The sequence below is a fragment of the Danio rerio genome, chromosome 5 (genome assembly GCF_052040795.2).
Source record: "Danio rerio strain M-AB ecotype USA chromosome 5, GRCz13ab, whole genome shotgun sequence".
Taxonomy (NCBI): Eukaryota; Metazoa; Chordata; class Actinopteri; order Cypriniformes; family Danionidae; genus Danio; species Danio rerio.
In genome coordinates this window covers 76,528,761-76,549,826 of record NC_141025.1, presented here as the reverse complement: position 1 = coordinate 76,549,826, position 21,066 = coordinate 76,528,761, and the positions used below count along the sequence as shown (strand labels likewise).

At 38.7% G+C, this 21,066-nt stretch overlaps 1 protein-coding gene and 1 long non-coding RNA gene across 2 annotated transcripts in view; one reads left to right on the top strand and one right to left on the bottom strand.

Moving 5' to 3' along the window:
- LOC141385682 (uncharacterized) overlaps positions 1-7,610 on the bottom strand; it is a 39,446-nt gene extending 31,836 nt beyond the window's left edge. Inside the window, exon 1 of the long non-coding RNA XR_015492153.1 lies at positions 6,625-7,610. This is a non-coding gene — a long non-coding RNA (uncharacterized LOC141385682). The remainder of the gene's footprint in view (positions 1-6,624) is intronic.
- Positions 6,790-20,541, top strand: mat2ab (methionine adenosyltransferase 2Ab). The gene is given in 10 exon segments (NM_001014296.3): positions 6,790-6,941; positions 9,923-10,000; positions 10,094-10,216; positions 11,383-11,495; positions 11,616-11,759; positions 13,619-13,837; positions 15,806-15,988; positions 18,752-20,024; positions 20,390-20,423; positions 20,465-20,541. Coding segments are annotated over 8 exon segments (1,092 nt in total). The 5' UTR covers positions 6,790-6,847; the 3' UTR covers positions 18,890-20,024; positions 20,390-20,423; positions 20,465-20,541.
- Positions 20,542-21,066: the final 525 nt, after the last annotated feature.

Here is a 21,066-nt window from a genome sequence, read left to right as displayed (position 1 = left end):
ATTAAAGACACGGCATTAGCATCAGATGCAGCAGACTGATTTTATGGCACCAGGTTAAACTTTCTAGCCCATTTACAACACTGAAATACATTTAAAAAATTAAATGAAGAATAGACTTGGGTCTGTTGGTGTGTGCCACTACATTGCCATTACATGCAAGGTTTCTGTATTTATAACCACCTCAGAGGCATTGTCATTTTGGGAGTCGCGGGCTGAAAAGTGTGGGAACTCCTGGTCCACAAAACCCCCCGATCGGCGACTTTGGTATAGTATCCGATCGCAGCTGATGCCTGGTGCATCTGTACAGTTACTTAGCTGTGTTATTCAGACACCACACCCCTGACACCCATAGACATCATCATCATCAACCAACCCCCCCTGATAGAAACTTTATAGGAAAGTTATTATAGTTATTAAAGTCATTTTTACCTAATTATAGAATTTTTTTGCATAAATATTAAGATTAATTTGTATCAAAATGGACAGAAATAAGTTTACTGGTCTAAATTGTTTTTTTAACTACATAACAATCTGAATAAACGTAAATATACACTCAAAATACATGCACTCCGGTGCTCGCGGGGACCCGAGTCGATTCCCGCCTCGCGGTCCTATGCCGATACTTCACTCTCTCCAGGGTAGGACTTGCCATAGGGAGCACTGGGACATTTCTGGCCTGCTGCTGAAGAACTACAAACCTGCCACTTTAATGAACTATAAATCCCATCTTGCACTTCACTCACACACCTGGTCCAGATCCCCCATGATTGCAAACACGCACAGCTGAAGCTGTTCAGGACTAATTACACAGACTATTTATACACCTCCAGAGCTGCCAGACCTTCCTGAATTCCCTGAATGGCGGGCGCCAGATCCTTCTGAATTCCCCAAATGGCGGGCGCCAGATCCTTCTGAATTCCCCAAATGGCGGGCGCCAGATCCTTCTGAATTCCCCAAATGGCGGGCGCCAGATCCTTCTGAATTTACCAAATGGCGGGCGCCAGATCTTTTTGAATTCCCCAAATGGCGGGCGCCAGATCCTTCTGAATTCCCCAAATGGCAGGCGCCAGATCCCTCTGAATTCGCTAAATGGCGGGCACCAGATCTTTCTTAATTCCCCAAACGGTGGGCGCCAGATCCCTCAAAATCGCCAGAGGATCTGGCAGCCCTGGAAGTGGTGGAGGATCTAGCAGCTCTGGATATCAGTTTAACATATTGAATCAGTGCTCTATATTCATTCATTCATTTTCCTTCAGCTTAGTCCCTTATTTATCAGGGGTTGCCACATCGGAATGAACCGCTAACTATTCCGGCGTGTGTTTCATGCAGCGGATGCCCTTCCAGCTGCAACCCAGTAATGGGAAACACCCATAAACTCTCACATTCCCACACACATTCATATGCTACGGCCAATTTAGTTAATCCAATTCCCCTATATCGCATGTGTTTGGACAGTGGGTGAAACCGGAGCACCCGGAGAAAACCCACGCAATACGGGGAGAACAAGCACTGACCTAGTCAGGACTCAAACCAGTGATCTTTTTGCTGTAAGGCGACAGTGCTAACCACTGAGCCGTCCCAGTGCACTATATAGCACCTTTAAATAATTTATCACCAAAGTACTTTTGAAACGTTTCTACATTTTACAATCTACAACTGATAGATTGTTGGTGCAACCGACACATGCAGTACTATAGTAAAGCTGGCACAAATGGACTATTTATACACCTCCAGGCAGGGCCGGAGTGGGACTCCTTTTCAGCCCTGGAGTTTCAAGCCTCGGACCGGCCCACCTCAGTTCACGACTGACTATATTAAAGTTAGGTCATTACAATTCAGTTTCTAATGACACTATCACGTCTTTTTTTTGAGAAAACAGCTGCTTTAGAACTTCAAATGTTCAACAACCCTAACAGTATTATATGTCTTAACAATAAAAATGGAAAAAAAAAACATACTCAGAGGAGGATCAAACCCAGGACAGCGGCATCGTAATCTAACGTGCTAACCACTGGACCACAACAGCTCAATATTTAGAGGTGACTCATTCGAGTCATCATTAACCTGCAGGCTGGTTATATATAAAAAGAGCAGAGATGCGGTAAAATAATGAATAAGAAGACTGTGGTCAAGTAAATAAATAAATTAATTTAAAAAGTGTGACTGCTGAGAGCAACAGATTCTGGAGCTAGGGACACCGGCCCTCGCGGTCAAAAAACGGACCGGCCCACCGGGAATTCTCCAGGTCCTCCCGATTAGCCAATCCAGGCCTGCCTCCAGAGCTGCCAGACGCTCCTGAATTTCCCGAATGGTGGGTGCCAGATCCTCCTGAATTCACTGAATGGCGGGCGCCAGATCTTTTTAAATTCCCCAAATGGCAGGTTCCATATCCTTCTGAATTCCCCAAATGGCAGGCACCAGATCCCTCTGAATTTCCTAAACGGCGGGCACCAGATCTTGCTTAATTCCCTAGCCAGGACTCAAACCAGTGATCTTTTTGGTGTGAGGTGACAGTGTTTACCACTGAGCCGTCCCAGTGCACTATATAGCACTTTAAAATAATATATCACCAAAGTACTTTTGAAACGTTTCTACATTTTACAGTCTACATCGGATAGATTGCTGGTGCAACCGTCACATGCATTTCTATAGTAAAGCTGGCACAAACACGTGCATATAACACAACATTATGAAATGCACAAGGTAAGACTTGTCGGTGTGTGAATTAAAACCGTCAATCATCAGCGTTGAATAACAGCCTCTGACTCATAAAGTACAGTAACACAACTAACCAAAACTCCTCTCCATGTTATGTAATGCTCTTTCACAGGTGAGACTGATAAGAAAAACAACCCGGGCAACATAACAACTGTTATCACGCGAAAGGTTTGTATACACAGCAGAAGCGTGTGTTTGTGTGCCAGCGTCTGATGCAACACTTTGCCGGATTGAGAGGTGTGGTATTGAGTGCCATTGTGCTGGAGATTTGTGCTGGCAAACTGCTGTCTCATCCTGACCGTGTCAAGGTCGCACACAGCCTGGAAATCTGACTTTATGTGTCATGTTGAATAAAACAAAACTCTTAGTCATCGTTAATTTATGATAGCATTTAAATCAGAAATGCTCATTTAATATGACACGACAGATTTAGGGAGTAACACTGTGTGTGTGTGTGTGTGTGTGTGTGTGTGCGTGTGTGTGTGTGTGTGCAGCTTCATGGTATTCAGTTCAGTTTAGGTTTATTTGTACAGCACTTTTCACAATAATTATTGTTTCAAAAGGTGCACGTTATTGCATTACAGTCAAAATCAGAAAAGTAAAGGTTATTAGTTAGCTTTAAATGCAGTATTGGGTAATTAACTTCAAAAATGTATTAATTAGTACATCAAATTAAATTACTTTGTTGAAAAATAACTTCAAATGGGCTCTACAGGGACTTTTAACGTGTAAAAGTAAGTACTTTTTTAAGTACTTTTAATTTGTAGTAAGGTAACTCAATTGCTTCTGGTGAACTAACATATTATTATAAAGTCGCCACGTTTAAGATCTGGTTCCTTTAAAAGTCAATGATCATTGCATAAAAATCAAAGATTAATGCATTACACTCAAAATCAGAAACGTAAAGGTTATTAGTTAGCTTTACATGCAGTATTGCATAAATTAATTTTAAAAATTGGCTACACGGGGACTTTTAATTTGTAGTAAGCCAACTAATCGCTTCCGGTGATCTGTCATATCATTATTAGATCGTCACATTTAAGATCTGGTTTATTTAAAAGTCAATGATCTTCACTGCCTGTTTGAGATACGATCTTAATTGGGTCTCAGACTGTACACAAAGCTCTGCTCTAAATGATTTGTCCCACGTCTTGTCTTTAAAATATGGAAATGTGTTTTACTTCAGTATTTTCACTGGAGATTGTGCCTTCGCCTGCTGCTCCTGACGGCGCTTGCGTTTAAATGGTTTTTCATCTCGTTTTACACTTGAACAACTGGATTAATGTTTATTTAACTTTGAATTTAATTACATTCTCAGTGCTCAGTGCATTCTCATTCCATAATATTACTGACATTATACAGATGAAGTCAGAATTAATAGCCCCCGTTTATTTTTTCCCCAATTTCTGTTTAATGGAGAGCAGATTTTTTTAAACTTATTTCCAATCATAATAGTTTTAATAACTCATCTCTAATAACTGATTTATTTTCTCTTTGCCATGATGACAGTAATTAATATTACACTAGATATTTATTATTCAAGACACTTCTATACAGCTTAAAGTGACACTTAAAGGCTTAACTAGGTTAATTAGTTTACTAGGCAGGTTAGGGTAATTAGGCGAGGTGTTGTATAACAATGTTTTTTTCTGTAGACTCTGAAAAAAATTATAGCTTAAAGGGGCTAAATGTTTTTTTAAAAAATGAATAACTGGTTTTATTCTAGCCTAAATAAAACAAATAAGACTTTCTCCAGAAGAAAAAATATTATCAGACATACTGTAAAACTTTCCTTGCTCTGTTAAACATCATTTGGGAAATATTTAAAAAAGAAAAAAAAATTAAAAGGGAAGCTACTAATTCTGACTTCAACTGTATATATATATATATATATATATATATATATATATATATATATATATATATATATATATATATATATATATATATATGAATGAATCAATGTATATTTCTTGATTAACTGATGGGTTGAAAAATCTGTGGAAGCAATCGCCACAATATATACAGTAAATAACCATGATATTATAATATTATCAATGATATTACGCGGCAAAGTTCAGCTGTAAGCGTAAAGTACAGCTCATGGTGATCAATCTGAATGAAATTCTGCAGGGTTCAATTACTTCCATGTTTAATCTCAGAGGTTATTATTGCATTGTTATTCACTAACTGGTCATAATTTATGGACTATGTAACACTTAATGACATAAGCAGTGCACTTTGATATCCAGCTAGTGTTGCATGAGGAATCAGGAGTGTTATGAGGAAAATTTGCTGCTGAATTCAGAAAATCTGGGTTTTATTGTTTGTTTGTTTGGTAGAATAGAAAAAGATATCTGTACCTGATTACTGTAACAGTGTTTATTTCAATTGTAAATGTCATTTATTGTATTTATCTATGCTTTTTTAAAAATGTATTAGATTTTATGCAGATGCACCCCCCTACAGAATCATCCCAATCAATTTACAATGATCTTTTATTCATTTTCTTACAGCTTAGTCCCTTATTAATCAGAGGTCACCACAGTGGAATGAACCGCCAACTATTCCAGCATATGTTTTACACAGCGGATGCCCTTCCAGCCGCATCCTAGTACTAGAAAACATCCATAGACACTCGTTCACACACTGCGGCCAATTTAGTTCATCCAATTCACCCTATAGCATGTGTTTGGACTGTGGGGGAAACTGGAGCACCCGGAGGAAACCCACAACAACACGGGGAGAACATGCAAACTCCACACAGAAATGCCAATTGGCCCAGCCGGGACTCGAACCACCAGTGACCACCGTGCCACCCTTAAAAATGATTAATTGTTTACAAATAAAGCTATTCAAGTCATCTGGTGAAGTTTTAGGCATATCGCAATACATGAATATAGCAGATTAACAGATTTTTCCAATATCGTGCAGCCCCAGTTTACATGCATGTGACCACAAATGGCTTCAATTCAGATCAATATCGAAGTATTGCTGAAGTGTAATTTTGCTTGTGTTGCAGAAACTGACAGCACAGTTTCTCCCCTTGGCTGTTAGGATAAAGGATTTGGTGCTTCAATAAGCTGCAGACGTATAATTTACCCCTCCTCAAATCACATCAGGTCAGCTGATAAGAAGCAGAGGTAGCACAAATCTCCAGGGCACCATTTTTATCTCTTATAACTGTATTCTCTGGCTTCCTCTGGCTATAATTGTGTTTTTAGTGCTCGTTGTTATCACTATTGTTATCACCAAGGTACATCAAATAATAAGATATAGTATTATGAGGATAACGTGTACTGTGAGATGTAAAATACAGCACCAAAAAAAAAAAAAAAAGATTTTTATTATGCATTCTAGTACTTTCTTGTTAATGTTTTGTTAATTATTAGGACTATACTGTGTTCATACATTTTCCTTTGGCTTAGTCCCTTTATTTATCAGGGATCACCACAGCGGAATGAACCGCCAACTATTCCAGCATATGTTGTACACAGCGGATGCCCTTCCAGCCGCTATTCTCTCACATTCACACACACACACTCATACACTACAGCCACATTAGTTTATTCAATTCCCCATTAACGCATGTGTTTGGACTGTGGGGGAAACCGGAGCACCCGGAGAAAACTCACGCCAACAAGAGGAGAACATGCAAACTCCACACAGAGATATTATAATATACAATATAAAGCACATACAATACAACTTTAATTATATAGTATGGTTAAAACATATATGTATTATTTCGTGTGAGGTAACAAGATGATACATGAACAAAATGTAAGTGAATATAAGTGTAGTGTTATTGATTTTTTCTGAGTAAATACGTAGGCTACCTTTATGTTGTCGGCTATTCTCTTGCGCAACTGTGTGTGTGTGTGTGTGTGTGTGGACTTCGCTTACCGTGCAATCCCACGCAAGTTTACATCATTCGGTGCCACAGATTTCTAAGCCATCCCCCTCCACTCGGCATGGTATGATCCTTTCACCTGACAGGACGAATGAGAGCAACCCCCTGATGACGCGGACGGACCGCTCCATAAATACTTTCACGTTTCTCAGAGGGGTGACACAGATTTCCCAGCGTTTACGCCGCGTTCGAATACTACTAAAGAGAAACCGAAAAATGATGAACGGACAGATTAACGGTTTCCACAACTCTCTCATTGAGGAGGACTGCTTCTTGTTTACATCCGAGTCCGTTGGAGAAGGCCATCCAGGTAAAAAATAAATAATAAAACTCTCAAAACTTTGTGTTCAAGTCCGCTATTACATAACAGCAGCTGTAATAACGTTATATTTACGTCCCTTATTTCAATAGCTTACTTTTTAAACCGTAGCTTTCCTTAAAACCTGCACCTGTTTTTGTTTGCAACTGTTATTTAAATGCATTAGTTCGATATAAATACTTAATAAACGTCTGCACAGTGCACGTTTTCATGGCCGTGTCTCAAAAATGACATCACTTCCACGCTCGCACGTGTTAGCTGACACTAACCACCTCTCTAATACCACAAAAGGTAGTGTACATGTAGGGAGCTGAGCGAGGTTTGAGACCGGACCCGTTGTAAACACGTGGAATCAGGCATGCTGCACAGACTCCGCCCTCTTTCAGAGAGAAAAAAAAGAGCGCGGGGTTTTCTCTCATGTGCAACTCAATGCAGGAATGAGGCGTGCCCACATGAAGAAAATACTGTAGTAATTCATAGTAAATACTAGTAATACTATTTTTAAAAACTTCAATCAACATATTGTGGTAATTATAATGTTACTAAGATAACACAACAACCATAATAATATAAACAAATGACCTAAGTCTGTTGTTTTTACAACTATAGGCTATATTATACTACAATACACCACGACTGAATGCAAGAATGAGGACTGCCCACATTAAAAAATACTATAGTAATTTATAGTAAATAAAACCATACTATTTAAAATACTTGAATTAATATATTGTGGTAATTCTATAGTTGTTTTTAAGGTAACACAGAAACCATATTAATATAAACAAATGAGCCAATACTGCATTTTCAAAGGGTATATACTACAATTACATTACAGTGTACTGTGAAAAGGTCCCAGGTTTTTTTCTCATATGCAACTGAATGCTAGAGTGAGAACTGCCAACATGAAGAAAATACTATAGTAATTTATAGTAAATACTTCTGATACGGTTTTAAAACGCATGTAATAATATATTGTGGTAATTCTATAGTTGTTAAGGTAATACTACAACCATATTAATGTAAACAAATGCTGTATTTTTACAACTGTAGGATATATTACGCTACAAAACACCACAACTGAATGAAGTCAAAGTCAGCTTTATTGTCAATTCAACCCCACGTACAGGACATAGAGAGAATCGAAACTGCGTTATTCTCAGACCCTAGGTGCCTAACAGATGATATTAATACAAAAGTAGAATTAAAAAAAACTAAAGATATAACTAAAATTTAAAATTAGTAAACAATACAATTACACTAAGGGCATATGGCAAGGAGTGCTAACCAGAGTTGTGCAGCAAAACAGTACATAGTGCAAGAAGTACAGTATAATGCAAAACAGTATATAGTGCAAAAAGTACAGTATAATGCAAAACAGTATATAGTGCAAAAAGTACAGTATAATGCAAAACAGTATATAGTGCAAAAAGTATAGTGTAATGCAAAACAGTATATAGTGCAAAAAGTACAGTATACTGCAAAACAGTATATAGTGCAAAAAGTACAGTATACTGCAAAACAGTATATAGTGCAAAAAGTATAGTGTAATGCAAATCAGTATATAGTGCAAAAAGTACAGTATAATGCAAAACAGTATATAGTGCAAAATGTACAGTATAATGCAAAACAGTATACAGTGCAAAAAGTATAGTGTAATGCAAAACAGTATATAGTGCAAAATGTACAGTATAATGCAAAACAGTATACAGTGCAAAAAGTATAGTGTAATGCAAAACAGTATATAGTGCAAAAGTTTGAAAATATGATTAAGTGACAGTGTCCTAATAATATACAGGGTATGAAGTAACTAGCAGTCCAGTAAGATAAGGTAAATTCTACAATAAACATTACATTACAGTTCACTGTGAAACGTAATTTGTGTAAAATTTTATTTGTACACCGTATATAATAAATTTTAGCATAGTATGGTTCAAAAACACTATGGTATGTACTATAATATTTTTTTATGTTGATGGGAACTTAAGGAATAACAAAAAATAATATAAAAATTCTCGTCTGGGATTGTTTTACATTATCAAATAGTGTACATTTTAGTTTGGTTCATTTCGTTCATTCATTCATTTTCCTTCGGCTCAGTTTCTTTATTCATCAGGGGTCGCCACAGCGGAATTAACCACCAACTATTCCAGCATATGTTTTACACAGCGGTTGCCCTTCCAGCTGCAACCCATTACTGGGAAACATACATGCATACTTACTCACACATACACTACGGCCAATTAAGTTAATCCATTATAGCGCATGTGTTTAGACTGTGGGGGAAACGGGAGCACCTGGAGGAAACCCACGCCAACACGGGGAGAACATGCTAACTCCACGCAGAAACGCCAACTGAACCAGCTGGGACTCGAACCAGCGACATTCTTGCTGTGAGGTGACAGCGCTAACCACTGTCGCCCTAGTGCATTTCTTTTTTCAGTTGAATTTTAATTTATTTATTACGTTTTATTATTATTATACATTTTATTATTAGAAATTTTACAATATTATAAATAGAAAATAATAATATACATTTTATTATTATTATTTTAATTTGAATGGATTTAGTCATTTTTAATTCCCAGTGATGGGTTGCAGCTGGAAGGGCATTCCCTGCATAAAACATATTCTGGATAAGTTGGCGGTTCATTCCGCTGTGGCGATCCCTGATTATTAAAGGGACTAAGCCGAAAAGAAAATGGATGGCCATGTTTGATCATTATCCACATGAAAAAATACTATAGTAAATACGATAATGTCTTTAACCATACTGTAGTAAAGTACTTGAATTATTCTGTTGTGGTAATTTTATAGTTTCTATGGTAACAGATGCAAATGACTTAATGCTGTAGGTAACTATAGGGTTAAAATATACTACAATACGCCCCAGTTATTAACATAATATAAACTATTTATAAGCTTAGTGTGAAACAAATATGCATTAATGTTGTTATTATTGTGTTGTACAGATAAGATTTGCGACCAGATAAGTGATGCAGTGTTGGACGCTCACCTGAAGCAAGACCCAGATGCAAAGGTGGCTTGCGGTATGTTGGCCTTATTTGGGGGGATTTTGAGGTTTGCATGTGCTATTTCTAATATTGTGCATGAAAATAAACGTTGATGGTCTTTTTATTTAGAAACTGTTGCCAAAACTGGAATGATTTTGCTGGCTGGAGAGGTGACATCCCGTGCTGTTGTTGACTATCAGAAGGTGGTCCGAGACACCATAAAACACATCGGCTATGACGACTCAACCAAGGGTTAGTTTGATGATGTATTTTATTACACACATACGTGACCTCTAGTACAGGTCAAGTAGCTGTAATTATATCAACCCAAGCTCATTCTGAAAGCGTAGTCCCGCGGACGTTTCTGGAGACCGCGATTTATGTAGCCGGAGGTACGTATGTAAGCGAACGCTATGGGGCGGTGTGACACTCTACCTCCGTGTGGAGGGCTTTCCCGCCGCAACTAGTTTGTCCAGTTAGCTCGTCGTGTACGTCAGCAGAGTTAAGACGCAGGGAGGAGCTGACCACGATGACGACCACGACCGTGTTCGAGTCCAGGGAAGAACGATTCCAGAAATCAGGTAAGACAAAAACAGAATCCAAAAAATAAAGTGAACGAGTTCATAACAGAGTGAGAATGTGGTGAAATCCGAAAACATGGTAACTGGACGGCTTTTGTAAATTGTTGCTTGGGTTTAGGGAAGCAAGTGGGCGGGTCAGTCGGTAAAACCTGTTGGGTTTAGGGAAGGAGGAGGAGGGTGGGTCGGCCGATTGGCCAGTCGCCCAGTCAATCAGTCAGTCAGTCAGACAGACGGTCACTCGACAGCGGCCTCCAGTGGCTTTACGCGAGTTTGCGCCCGCGAGAGATGTTCGAGATGCCAAAAAGCTCACACAGCAGCCTCTCCGTATTCGTGAAAACAAAAACTGCACAAATACGTACCTCCCGGGACGTATTTTGCAGTCTCCAGAAACATCCGCGGTACTACGTTTTGAGAATGAGCCTGGGTTGAATTATATAGACTTTTAAGGATCAATAGCATGGTAAAATGAACTGTCAATAATTGAAGAGTTTAGATGCAAAAACCTCTAAAAGCCGTCTGATATTTTCTTTCTGTGTGTAGGCTCAGTAATTTTACTTTTATTGTGACAAATAACTTATTTACATTGCCTTTAAGTGAAATAACTGAACATAAACATAGGAGGCTGACAAAAATGGTCATGTTAGGAGAACATTTGAGATGGCATTTAGAGGTTTTTATAATAAATTAGTGTCTGTTTGATTTGGTCCTATAACCCCTTAGATTGTAGTGACCCCAAATAAATCCTTGTTGACCCCTAGTGGGATCATGCGGTTTTAATATAAATGAATTCAATGAAAACACACTGAGTATCCACAATCCTCTCTCCTGAACCCGTAGGCTTTGATTATAAGACCTGTAATGTGCTGGTGGCTCTGGAGCAGCAGTCTCCAGACATCGCTCAGGGCGTTCATTTAGAGCGAGACGAGCAGGACGTTGGGGCTGGTGATCAGGTACGTTGGTGGTTCATTCCACTGTGGCGGCCACTGATAAATAAGGGACTAAGCTGAAGGAAAATGAATGATTAATAATTGTGTCTTCAGCTATTTATTTTTATTGTTGTGCTCTTTCAGGGTTTGATGTTCGGCTACGCCACCGATGAGACAGAGGAATGTATGCCACTCACTATTGTGCTCGCTCACAAACTTAACTCTAAGATGGCTGAACTGCGCCGCAACGGGACCCTGCCCTGGCTCCGTCCAGACTCCAAAACTCAGGTTTGAGGAATCGAGAGCTGTAGTTTTCTTCAACCTTTTCAGTGTGTGTTGGGTCTGGAAGTATTTTCTACAGGGGTTTAAGAAATAAGTTGTTAATATCATGTTATTTGCATTGAAAGCGTGATTTAAAGGGATAGTTCATCCTTCACTTGTTCTAAACCCAAGCCAGGCTCATTGTGGAAACGTGGTCCTGCGGACGTTTCTGGAGAAGGTGGAATACGTCCCGGCGGGTACGTACCGCTGCAGTTTTTGTGAATCCGCGAGAGGCCGCTGTTGTGTGCTTTTCGCACCTCAGACGCCTCTCGCGAGTGCGGTTCACGCCCGCGATGTTCTCGCGTGAATCCACCAGAGGCCGCTGTCCGACTGACCGGATGATTGACTGTGCGACCGGCCAATCGGCCGACCCACCCTCCTCCTTCCCTGAACCAAACCAATTTTACCGATCGACCCGCCCGCTCGCTTTCCTAAACCCGAGCAACCGTTTACAAAAAGCCGTCCAAAAAAAATAAAAGCCCTGATATTTTTGTTTTTCTACCGCGTTTTCGGATTTCACCGCGTTCTCACCCTGTTATGAAACTCGTTCACTTAATTTTTGGGATTCTGTTTTTGTCTTACCTGATTTCTGGAACCGCTCTTCCCCGGACTCGAAACCGATCGCCGTGTTCAACTCCTCTCTGCATCTCGAGCCTGCCGACGTACACGGTGAGCTGAGTGGACAAATGGCTTATAAGTGGACAAACAGACTTATGCCTATATGGTGATGCAGACGTCTCTAAAACCCAAATTTTTGTACTATTTTATTCTTTTAAATGGTTTCATATGTAAAGATATTTGTGTATTGCTGTACATCCTGTGTGTATTAAGCAACGTGTTAGCGAGGCGCACAACTAAAGGCTGATTTATACTCCTGCGTCAAACGCCAGCGTATGCTACGCCTTTGACGCATAGCCCTTCGCCGTGGCCGTCGGCGTCGCTGACGTGCACCTCTCAAAAAATGTAACTACACGTCGCAATGACGCGTAGCGTAAGCTCTGTGATTGGTCGGCTTGGTAGCGCTGACGAGTCTGGGCGGGACCGAGAGCCGCGTGAATAGTGCGAGCCTGATGGAGCGATTGTTTACAAGTGTGGAGTCCTGTGAAGGAGCTCCGGATGGAAAGTTTTGTTTTGTGTTTACCTCATAGTTAAAGTTGTTGCACGTCCGCCGGTTCCTGCCTCAAAATGAGTGAGTTTGAGCCACTTGTACATCCTGGAAGTGTTCAGGAAAAGCAAAACAGCAGCGAAGAAACTCGACACAGAGGAACATTTACACCTTCGGAAGTGTTAATGCAGACCAACAGAGACAGCGCGCAGAAGTATAAATGCACAGCTACGCGCGTTACATGCGCCGTGGGTTAGGCCGGTCACTTGACGCAGAAGTATAAACCAGGCTTAACGCGCTCTGTGCTAGACTTTAGACCTGCTTTCAGGGTCAATTGCGCAGTCTATTTTAGTTCTTCAAAATAGCAACTTGCCAACAATGCGCCCTAACACACCTCTTTTCCAGACCGGCACACACATGATTCCACAAAGTGGCGCAAATAGATTTGTTATTTAAACAACGTGGCGCAAAACAAGAAAATTAGGGTTGCGCTGGTCTGAAAATAGCAACACATTGCGGCAAACACATCTTGCGCCTTATTGGGTGTATGACAGGGTTCTAAAGGTTTATAAGGTATTGCTATAAATCTGTTTCCCTTTAGAGTAAATGAATGGAGTTTATACTTCTGGACCGAACATTTCAGAACACAAAGATGTGATGTCTAATAGTGCTTGTATGCAGTTGTGTGTTGTGTTATAATGCGTTTTCTCACTTTTAACAGGTGACCGTGCAATACAGACAGGAGCATGGAGCTATGCTGCCCATTCGTGTCCACACTATCGTCATCTCTGTGCAACACGATGAAGACATCTGCCTTGACGAGATGCGCGACGCTCTTAAAGATAAAGTCATCAACACTGTGGTGCCCTCGATGTATCTGGATGACGACACCATCTACCACTTACAGCCCAGTGGACGCTTCGTCATCGGAGGCCCTCAGGTGAACAACAGTTTGCGTAGTTTATGTAGGACCCAGGCATCCCATGCTTCTTGAAAATACTTGAATGTCAGACATGTGGATTCAAGGCCTAGAAAGAACTTAGAACAAACGCAGGTCATTGAAAGTACTTGAATTACATTTGAAGAGAAATTGTCTATGGTGTTATTTCAGCATGGTGGTGTAGTGGCTAGCACTGCCTCACAGCAAGAAGGTTGCTGGTTCGAGTCCCAGCTGGGTCAGTTGGCATTTCTGTGTGGAGTTTGCATGTTCTCCTCGTGTTGGCGTGGGTTTCTTCCGTGTTGTCTGGTTTCCCCCACAGTCCAAATACATGCGCTATTGGGTAAACTAAATTGGCCATAGTGTATGACTGTGTTTGGGTGTTTCGAAGTACTGGGTTGCGGCTGGATGGGCATCCGCTGCGTAAAACATATGCTAGATAAGTTGGTGGTTCATTCCACTGTGGCAACCCATGATTAATAAGGGACTAAGCCAAAGGAAAATGAATGAACAATAACATGAGTTTGTTTGTTTTTGTTGTCTACTATAATCTAGTTACAGGGTTTCTGCAGGTCTCAAAATATGTTGAATCTCAAAATCCAAATATTAGGCCTTAAAAAGTCCTAAATTTACTGAAATGTTATGTTATAGGTCTTAAATCTTTTTTAAACAGGTCTTAATTTTCCTGTTTATGTATTGCTACCAAATCAGGCTAAAATCTATACAATCACCAACAATCATCTCAATAAAACTTTAAACTTTTTATTTAAAAGGTAATATTTAGCTCCATTTATCACAATGTTTTAATTATTTTCCTTAAATTAACATATGTTTGATCGTTCTCCCCTGCTGAGAACACCCACCTGGACAGATTGATTTGCATAGATTTAAATTATTATAGTTTTAAAACTTTAAAACATTTGTTCATTTCTTTATATATTTAAAAGAAAGTTTATGCTGGAAAAAAGTATGGATACAAGTAGAGCTTGCTTGTTTTTACACAATATTTAAAATATTTAGCTAAGAAACAAAATATAAAATATTAGCATTTTTTATTATTAATGTATTATTGTATTATTAAACTTAATAAATTTGTATTACATTTTTGATAGACAAATACAAATCTTTTTCATTTGGGCCATTTGAAAATTCTTTAGCCTTTAGCCCGTTATGGGTCTAAATTTCATCCATAATGGTCTTAAAATGTCTTAAAAGTCTTAAATTAAACTCTGAAGTTAAAACCTGAGATACCACTATTGTCCTTTTGTGATGGGATCGATTTGGACAGTGGTTAAAAGTATAATATGCACGATTTTTTCACTTACATTATTCCAAATAATTAAACGAATGGTCAAACGCAGAGAAATAAGCAGTTTAAACTAGTGTTCGGAGTGTGTGTTCATGCTAATGACACCACACACCCTTGACATCTGGTTTGGTTTCATAAAAAACAGGGTAACAGCAGTGAGGCTTTAATATGTTGTGTCTTTCGTTCGATTGCACAGAGCAGCATTATAACAGAAGACTTTTGTTTGTTGTGAATACACGCCCTCTAGTTGGAAAGATCACATACTGCGCCTTTAAAGCTATTTAAACGTTGAAACTGCTGTTTTTCAATGATTCCTTTAGTCTTTTTCATTTCTTTAGTGTTGATCTTTCAACACAGGCTCATTGTGAAAACATAGCCCTATATATATTCCTGGAGATCGCAAATTATGTATCCAGAAGTACATATGTCTGCATTTGGCTTTAAAATGAACACTACAGGGTGAGTTTAGGGAAGGAGGAGAGGAAGATGGGCAAGTCGATCAGTCAGTCAGTTGACAGCGGCCTCTGTCAGCAAAAACAGATAAAAATGTAGCTCCTGGGACGTATTTGGCACTCTCCAGATTATTTTCAGAATAAGCCAGGGTAAGGAGTCTGATTAAACGCAAATAAGTTTTCAACATCGATGCCTTTCTGTTGATTTAGGGTGATGCCGGTCTGACTGGACGTAAGATTATTGTCGATACCTACGGAGGCTGGGGAGCTCACGGTGGAGGAGCGTTCTCTGGAAAGGACTACACTAAAGTGGACCGATCTGCTGCATATGCTGCCCGCTGGGTGGCCAAATCCCTGGTGAAGGCAAAACTGTGCAGACGTGTACTTGTGCAGGTAAATCAGATGTTCAGTGCTCTGCTGAGGGTAGGCTTGTCATAATAATCAATATATGGACTTATCGCACATGGACATGACCTCAATTGTTTTTGGTGATGCAATATATATCGCCCATACATAAGCACCAATTCTAGCAACTTTTTTGCTGATCTCTATTGGAGATGTCAGTATGGTTAAAAACACTGTTGTATTTACTATAAATTACTATAGTACATTTTTATGTGGGTGTCTGACAGCTGAAAATAGATCTGGTTGTAGATATCCAGATTATGTTACTTTGTACCCCGTTAACATTTATGATTATTGATTTAGGCTATGTGTTTCCACATTCTGACTCCACTGCCTGATTATTAAACTATTAAAATGACTAAAATTAAATGAAATATTCTTAAGAATAAAATAGGATGTGTTCTTTGGAAGAGTGTACTTGCATTGTGATATTACCTTGTCATTCTGCCATTATATAATGAATGAATAAAATGGCCTTAAAATGACGATGATATCATTTATCGCAATATATTTTGGTGCAGCATATCGCACAACAAAATATAGATATTTTTACAGGCCTAGCTAAGAGCATATACAGTGTTTGTACGGATACTCAAAAACCCTGGTCACACTTTACAATAAGGTTGTGTTAGTAATGCATTTACTAACATGATCAAACAACGAAAAACACGCTAATTACAGTATTTATTCATGTTTGTTAATGGACATAAAGTTAACTCACGGCGCATTAACTAATGTTAACAAGAGCAACTTTGGATGTTAATTAATCCGTTAGAAAGTGTTGAACTATGATTAATAAATGCTGTTCATTATTAGTTCATGTTAGTAAATGTATCAACTAGAATTAACTATTGAAAGCTTATTGTAAAGTGTGATCGAAAACCTTGAAACCTTAGAGATTTTTCGAGGTTTGAGACCTGAGCTTGAAACCGCTTCTTTTAATTATATAATTGTTTCCTACTTAATGGGTAATAATAATTAACTATTTAAGTTAAATTAAAAATCAGCATTTTCTTTTTGTTTTTGCATAAAATTAAATCTTTGGGGTCTCCATGTTTGCTTGTAGCTTGATCTATCTGTTTTTTTTTATATATATATATATATATATATATATATATATATATATATATATATATATATATATATTTATATATATATATATATATATATTTTTTTTTTTTTTGTGGTCTTTAACCCCTAGAGGTCGAAGACCGCATATACGCGTTTTGACACATCTTCTCCTCATAAAGGCTGATTTATACTTCTGCGTCAAACGCCGGCGTACGCTACGGCGCTTACGCATAGTCCTTCGCCGTGGCCGTCACTGACGTGCACCCTTTTAAAAAATGTAACTACACGTCGCAACAACGCGTAGCGCAAGCTCTGTGATTGGTCGGCTTGGTAGCGCTGATGAGTCTGGGCGGGACCGAGAGCCGCGCGAATGTCGCGAGCCTGATGGAGCGATTGTTTACAAGTGTGAGTCCCGTGAAGGAGCTCCGGATGGAAAGTTTTGTTTTGTGTTTACCTCATAGTTAAAGTTGTTGCACGTCCGCCGGTTCCTGCCTCAAAATGAGCGAGTTTGAGCCACTTGTACATCCAGGAAGTGTTCAGGAAAACTAAACAGCAGCGAAGAAACTCGACACAGAGGAACATTTACACCTTACTGCCAACTAGCGTTTCGGAAGTGTTAATGCAGACCAACAGAGACAGCGCGCAGAAGTATAAATGCACAGCTACGCGCGTTGCATGCGCCGTGGGTTACGCCGGTCACCTGACGCAGAAGTATAAACCAGGCTTAACGCCGAAAAGAATGTAAATTACACTTTCAGTTTTAATCGTACAGATAAGAGCAATAGATCAATCGAATCTGTTAGGTGTCTACTTTTTTTCGTTTACATTCACAACAACAACAACAAATATGTGTGCTTTTGCAAAATAAGAAAAACACACAGTGTAGGCATACTTTCATTTCTCTCTCCGTAAACTGTTTTAAGAAACGCATCAGTAAAATGCGCTGAAACTCTAAACTCATTAAAAATCCCAGGATGTCCTTCGAAAAAGAGTAGGGGTTTAACCCCAGCATCTTGTCCAAATTTGCCTACTGGCCTCTGTCCATTAGGGCCTCCTAACCATGCCCATATCATAACTGGTTTCATCACTCTGTCTCCTCTCCACCAATCAGCTGGTGTGTGGTGTGTGCTCTGGCACAATATAGCTGCTGTTGCGTCATCCAGTGGATGCTGCACACTAGTGGTGGATGAGGAGATTCCCCCCTAAAAAATGTAAAGCGCTTCGAGTGTCCAGAAAAAGTGCTATATAGACCATTTCAATGTGGTGATGTCATTGGCCCATGAACATTTCCTGCTTGTTGTCAAACTATTGCATAACTGTCATGAGGCAATTCACTCATAACTTGACATTAAAACAGCTGCCATTACATTATTTAAAATTATGCAGACCTTTTTGGATTCTCAGGATCTTCTGAAGTTAAAAATGTAAAACAGGAACTACATTAGCACCTTTGTTATTGTTGTTATCCCTCAAAATGGTCTATAAATGTAAGGAATTATTATTATTTAAGTGATTATGTATATGTATGTAAATCTGTAATTTGTCACACTTGTGAAGTGCTGGAAAGGTTTTAAAATACATCTGATATGTACTTTGGAAAAGGTGTAATACTTATAATACTAATATAATACTTTACAATTGATTTGCTGATGCATAAACATTGCCTTTGCTGTTTCACAGGTCTCTTACGCCATTGGAGTGGCTCATCCTCTCTCCATTTCCATCTTCCACTACGGCACATCCCAAAAGAGCGAGCAGGAGCTGCTTAAAATTGTCAAGAAAAATTTCGATCTTCGCCCAGGAGTCATCGTGAGGTAAAGACGGCTCCTTTGATGGACTTTCATGTGTCTTGAATTTCAGCTTAAGACAAAGCTCGGCGAATCATTCCTTTCTTTTCTGCTTCTCTCTGTGCTTCCTTTTCATTGGGTGTTTGCATCTTTCGATTATTTCTGACAGATGATAATAGCTCTTGAACTCACTTTCAGTTGTACATAGTAATTATTACAATTAACAGCAAAGCATAGCATCACTAATGAAGCTTAATTGGCTCTGAACAGCATTTTTTAGACTCGTGAAGAAGTATTTAGCTGGTGTTTGCTTTTAGACTTGCTCTTTATTTCATGCTGCAGTTTCCTCCTTCAGGTTAAAGGTAAGTCACTGCTTTATCATCCCTTCTCTTCTCTTGCTGGCTGTTCAAATGCACCCTGATCGTTTTTTAAATGCACACATTCATCAGTGTCAATAATCCATTGGCATTGTGTTTTAGGGAGCTGGAGCTGAAGAAGCCGATATATCAGAAGACCGCTGCTTACGGCCACTTTGGTCGTGAGTCCTTCTCTTGGGAAGTGCCTAAAAAACTGCACTACTAAACCTTTTGTCAAGGTTTTTCCTCTATAAGCCTGTTGGTGTAATCTACAGAGAAGCCCACATGACTTACGAGGAGAAGTCTATTTCTGGTACTACTGGTCCATCTGATTTAAACTGTTTCCTCTCATTTTCCTCCCATACTGCATCACTCGTTTCATTTCTAATTGTAGAGTTTATTTCGTTTCAAATGTGATTACACTCAGAAAGAAAGGTACAAAAGCTGTCACTTTATGGTGTCTTTTAAAAAAGTATACTTATGTACTTAAAGGGTATGTTAGTGCCTCAAGGATCCATATTGGTACCCTTAAAATTGTATAGTAGTACCTCAATGATAATAACTCAAGGATCCATATTGGTCCCTTAAAGTTATATATTAGTACCTCAATGATCCATATTGTCATCTTAAAAAGTTATATATTAAAACCTCAAGGATCCATATTGGTGCTTTAAAGTTATATATTAATACCTCAAGGATCCATATTAGTACCCTTCAAGTTATGCATTAATACCTCAATGATCCATATTAGTACCTCAAGGATCCATATTGGTACTCTCTTAAAGTTATATATTAGTACCTCAAGGATCCATTTTGATACCTTAAAGTTATATATTAGCACCTTAAGGATCCATATCGGTACCCTTGAAGTTATATATTAGTACCTTAAGGAACTATATCGGTACCCTTGAAGTTATATATTAGTACCTTAAGGATCCATATCGGTATCCTTAAAGTTATATATTAGTACCTTAAGGATCCATAATGGTATCCTTAAAGTTATTTATTAGCACCTTAAGGATCTATATCGATATCCTTAAAGTTATATATTAGTACCTTAATGAACTATATCGGTACCTTTGAAGTTATATATTAGTACCTTAAGGATCCATATCGGTATCCTTAAAGTTATATATTAGTACCTTAATGAACTATATCGGTACCCTTGAAGTTATATATTAGTACCTTAAGGATCCATATCGGTACCCTTGAAGTTATATATTAGTACCTTAAGGAACTATATCGGTACCCTTGAAGTTATATATTAGTACCTTAAGGATCCATATCGGTATCCTTAAAGTTATATATTAGTACCTTAAGGATCCATAATGGTATCCTTAAAGTTATTTATTAGCACCTTAAGGATCTATATCGATATCCTTAAAGTTATATATTAGTACCTTAATGAACTATATCGGTACCCTTGAAGTTATATATTAGTACCTTAAGGATCCATATCGGTATCCTTAAAGTTATATATTAGTACCTTAATGAACTATATCGGTACCCTTGAAGTTATATATTAGTACCTTAAGGATCCATATCGGTATCCTTAAAGTTATTTATTAGCACCTTAAGGATCCATATCGGTATCCTTAAAGTTATATATTAGTACCTTAATGAACTATATCGGTACCCTTGAAGTTATATATTAGTACCTTAATGAACTATATCGGTATCCTTAAAGTTATTTATTAGCACCTTAAGGATCCATATCGGTATCCTTTAAGTTATTATTAGCACCTTAAGGATCTATATCGGTACCCTTGAAGGTATATATTAGTACCTTAAGGATCCATATCGGTACCCTTAAAGTTATATATTAGCATCTTAAGGATCCATATCGGTACCC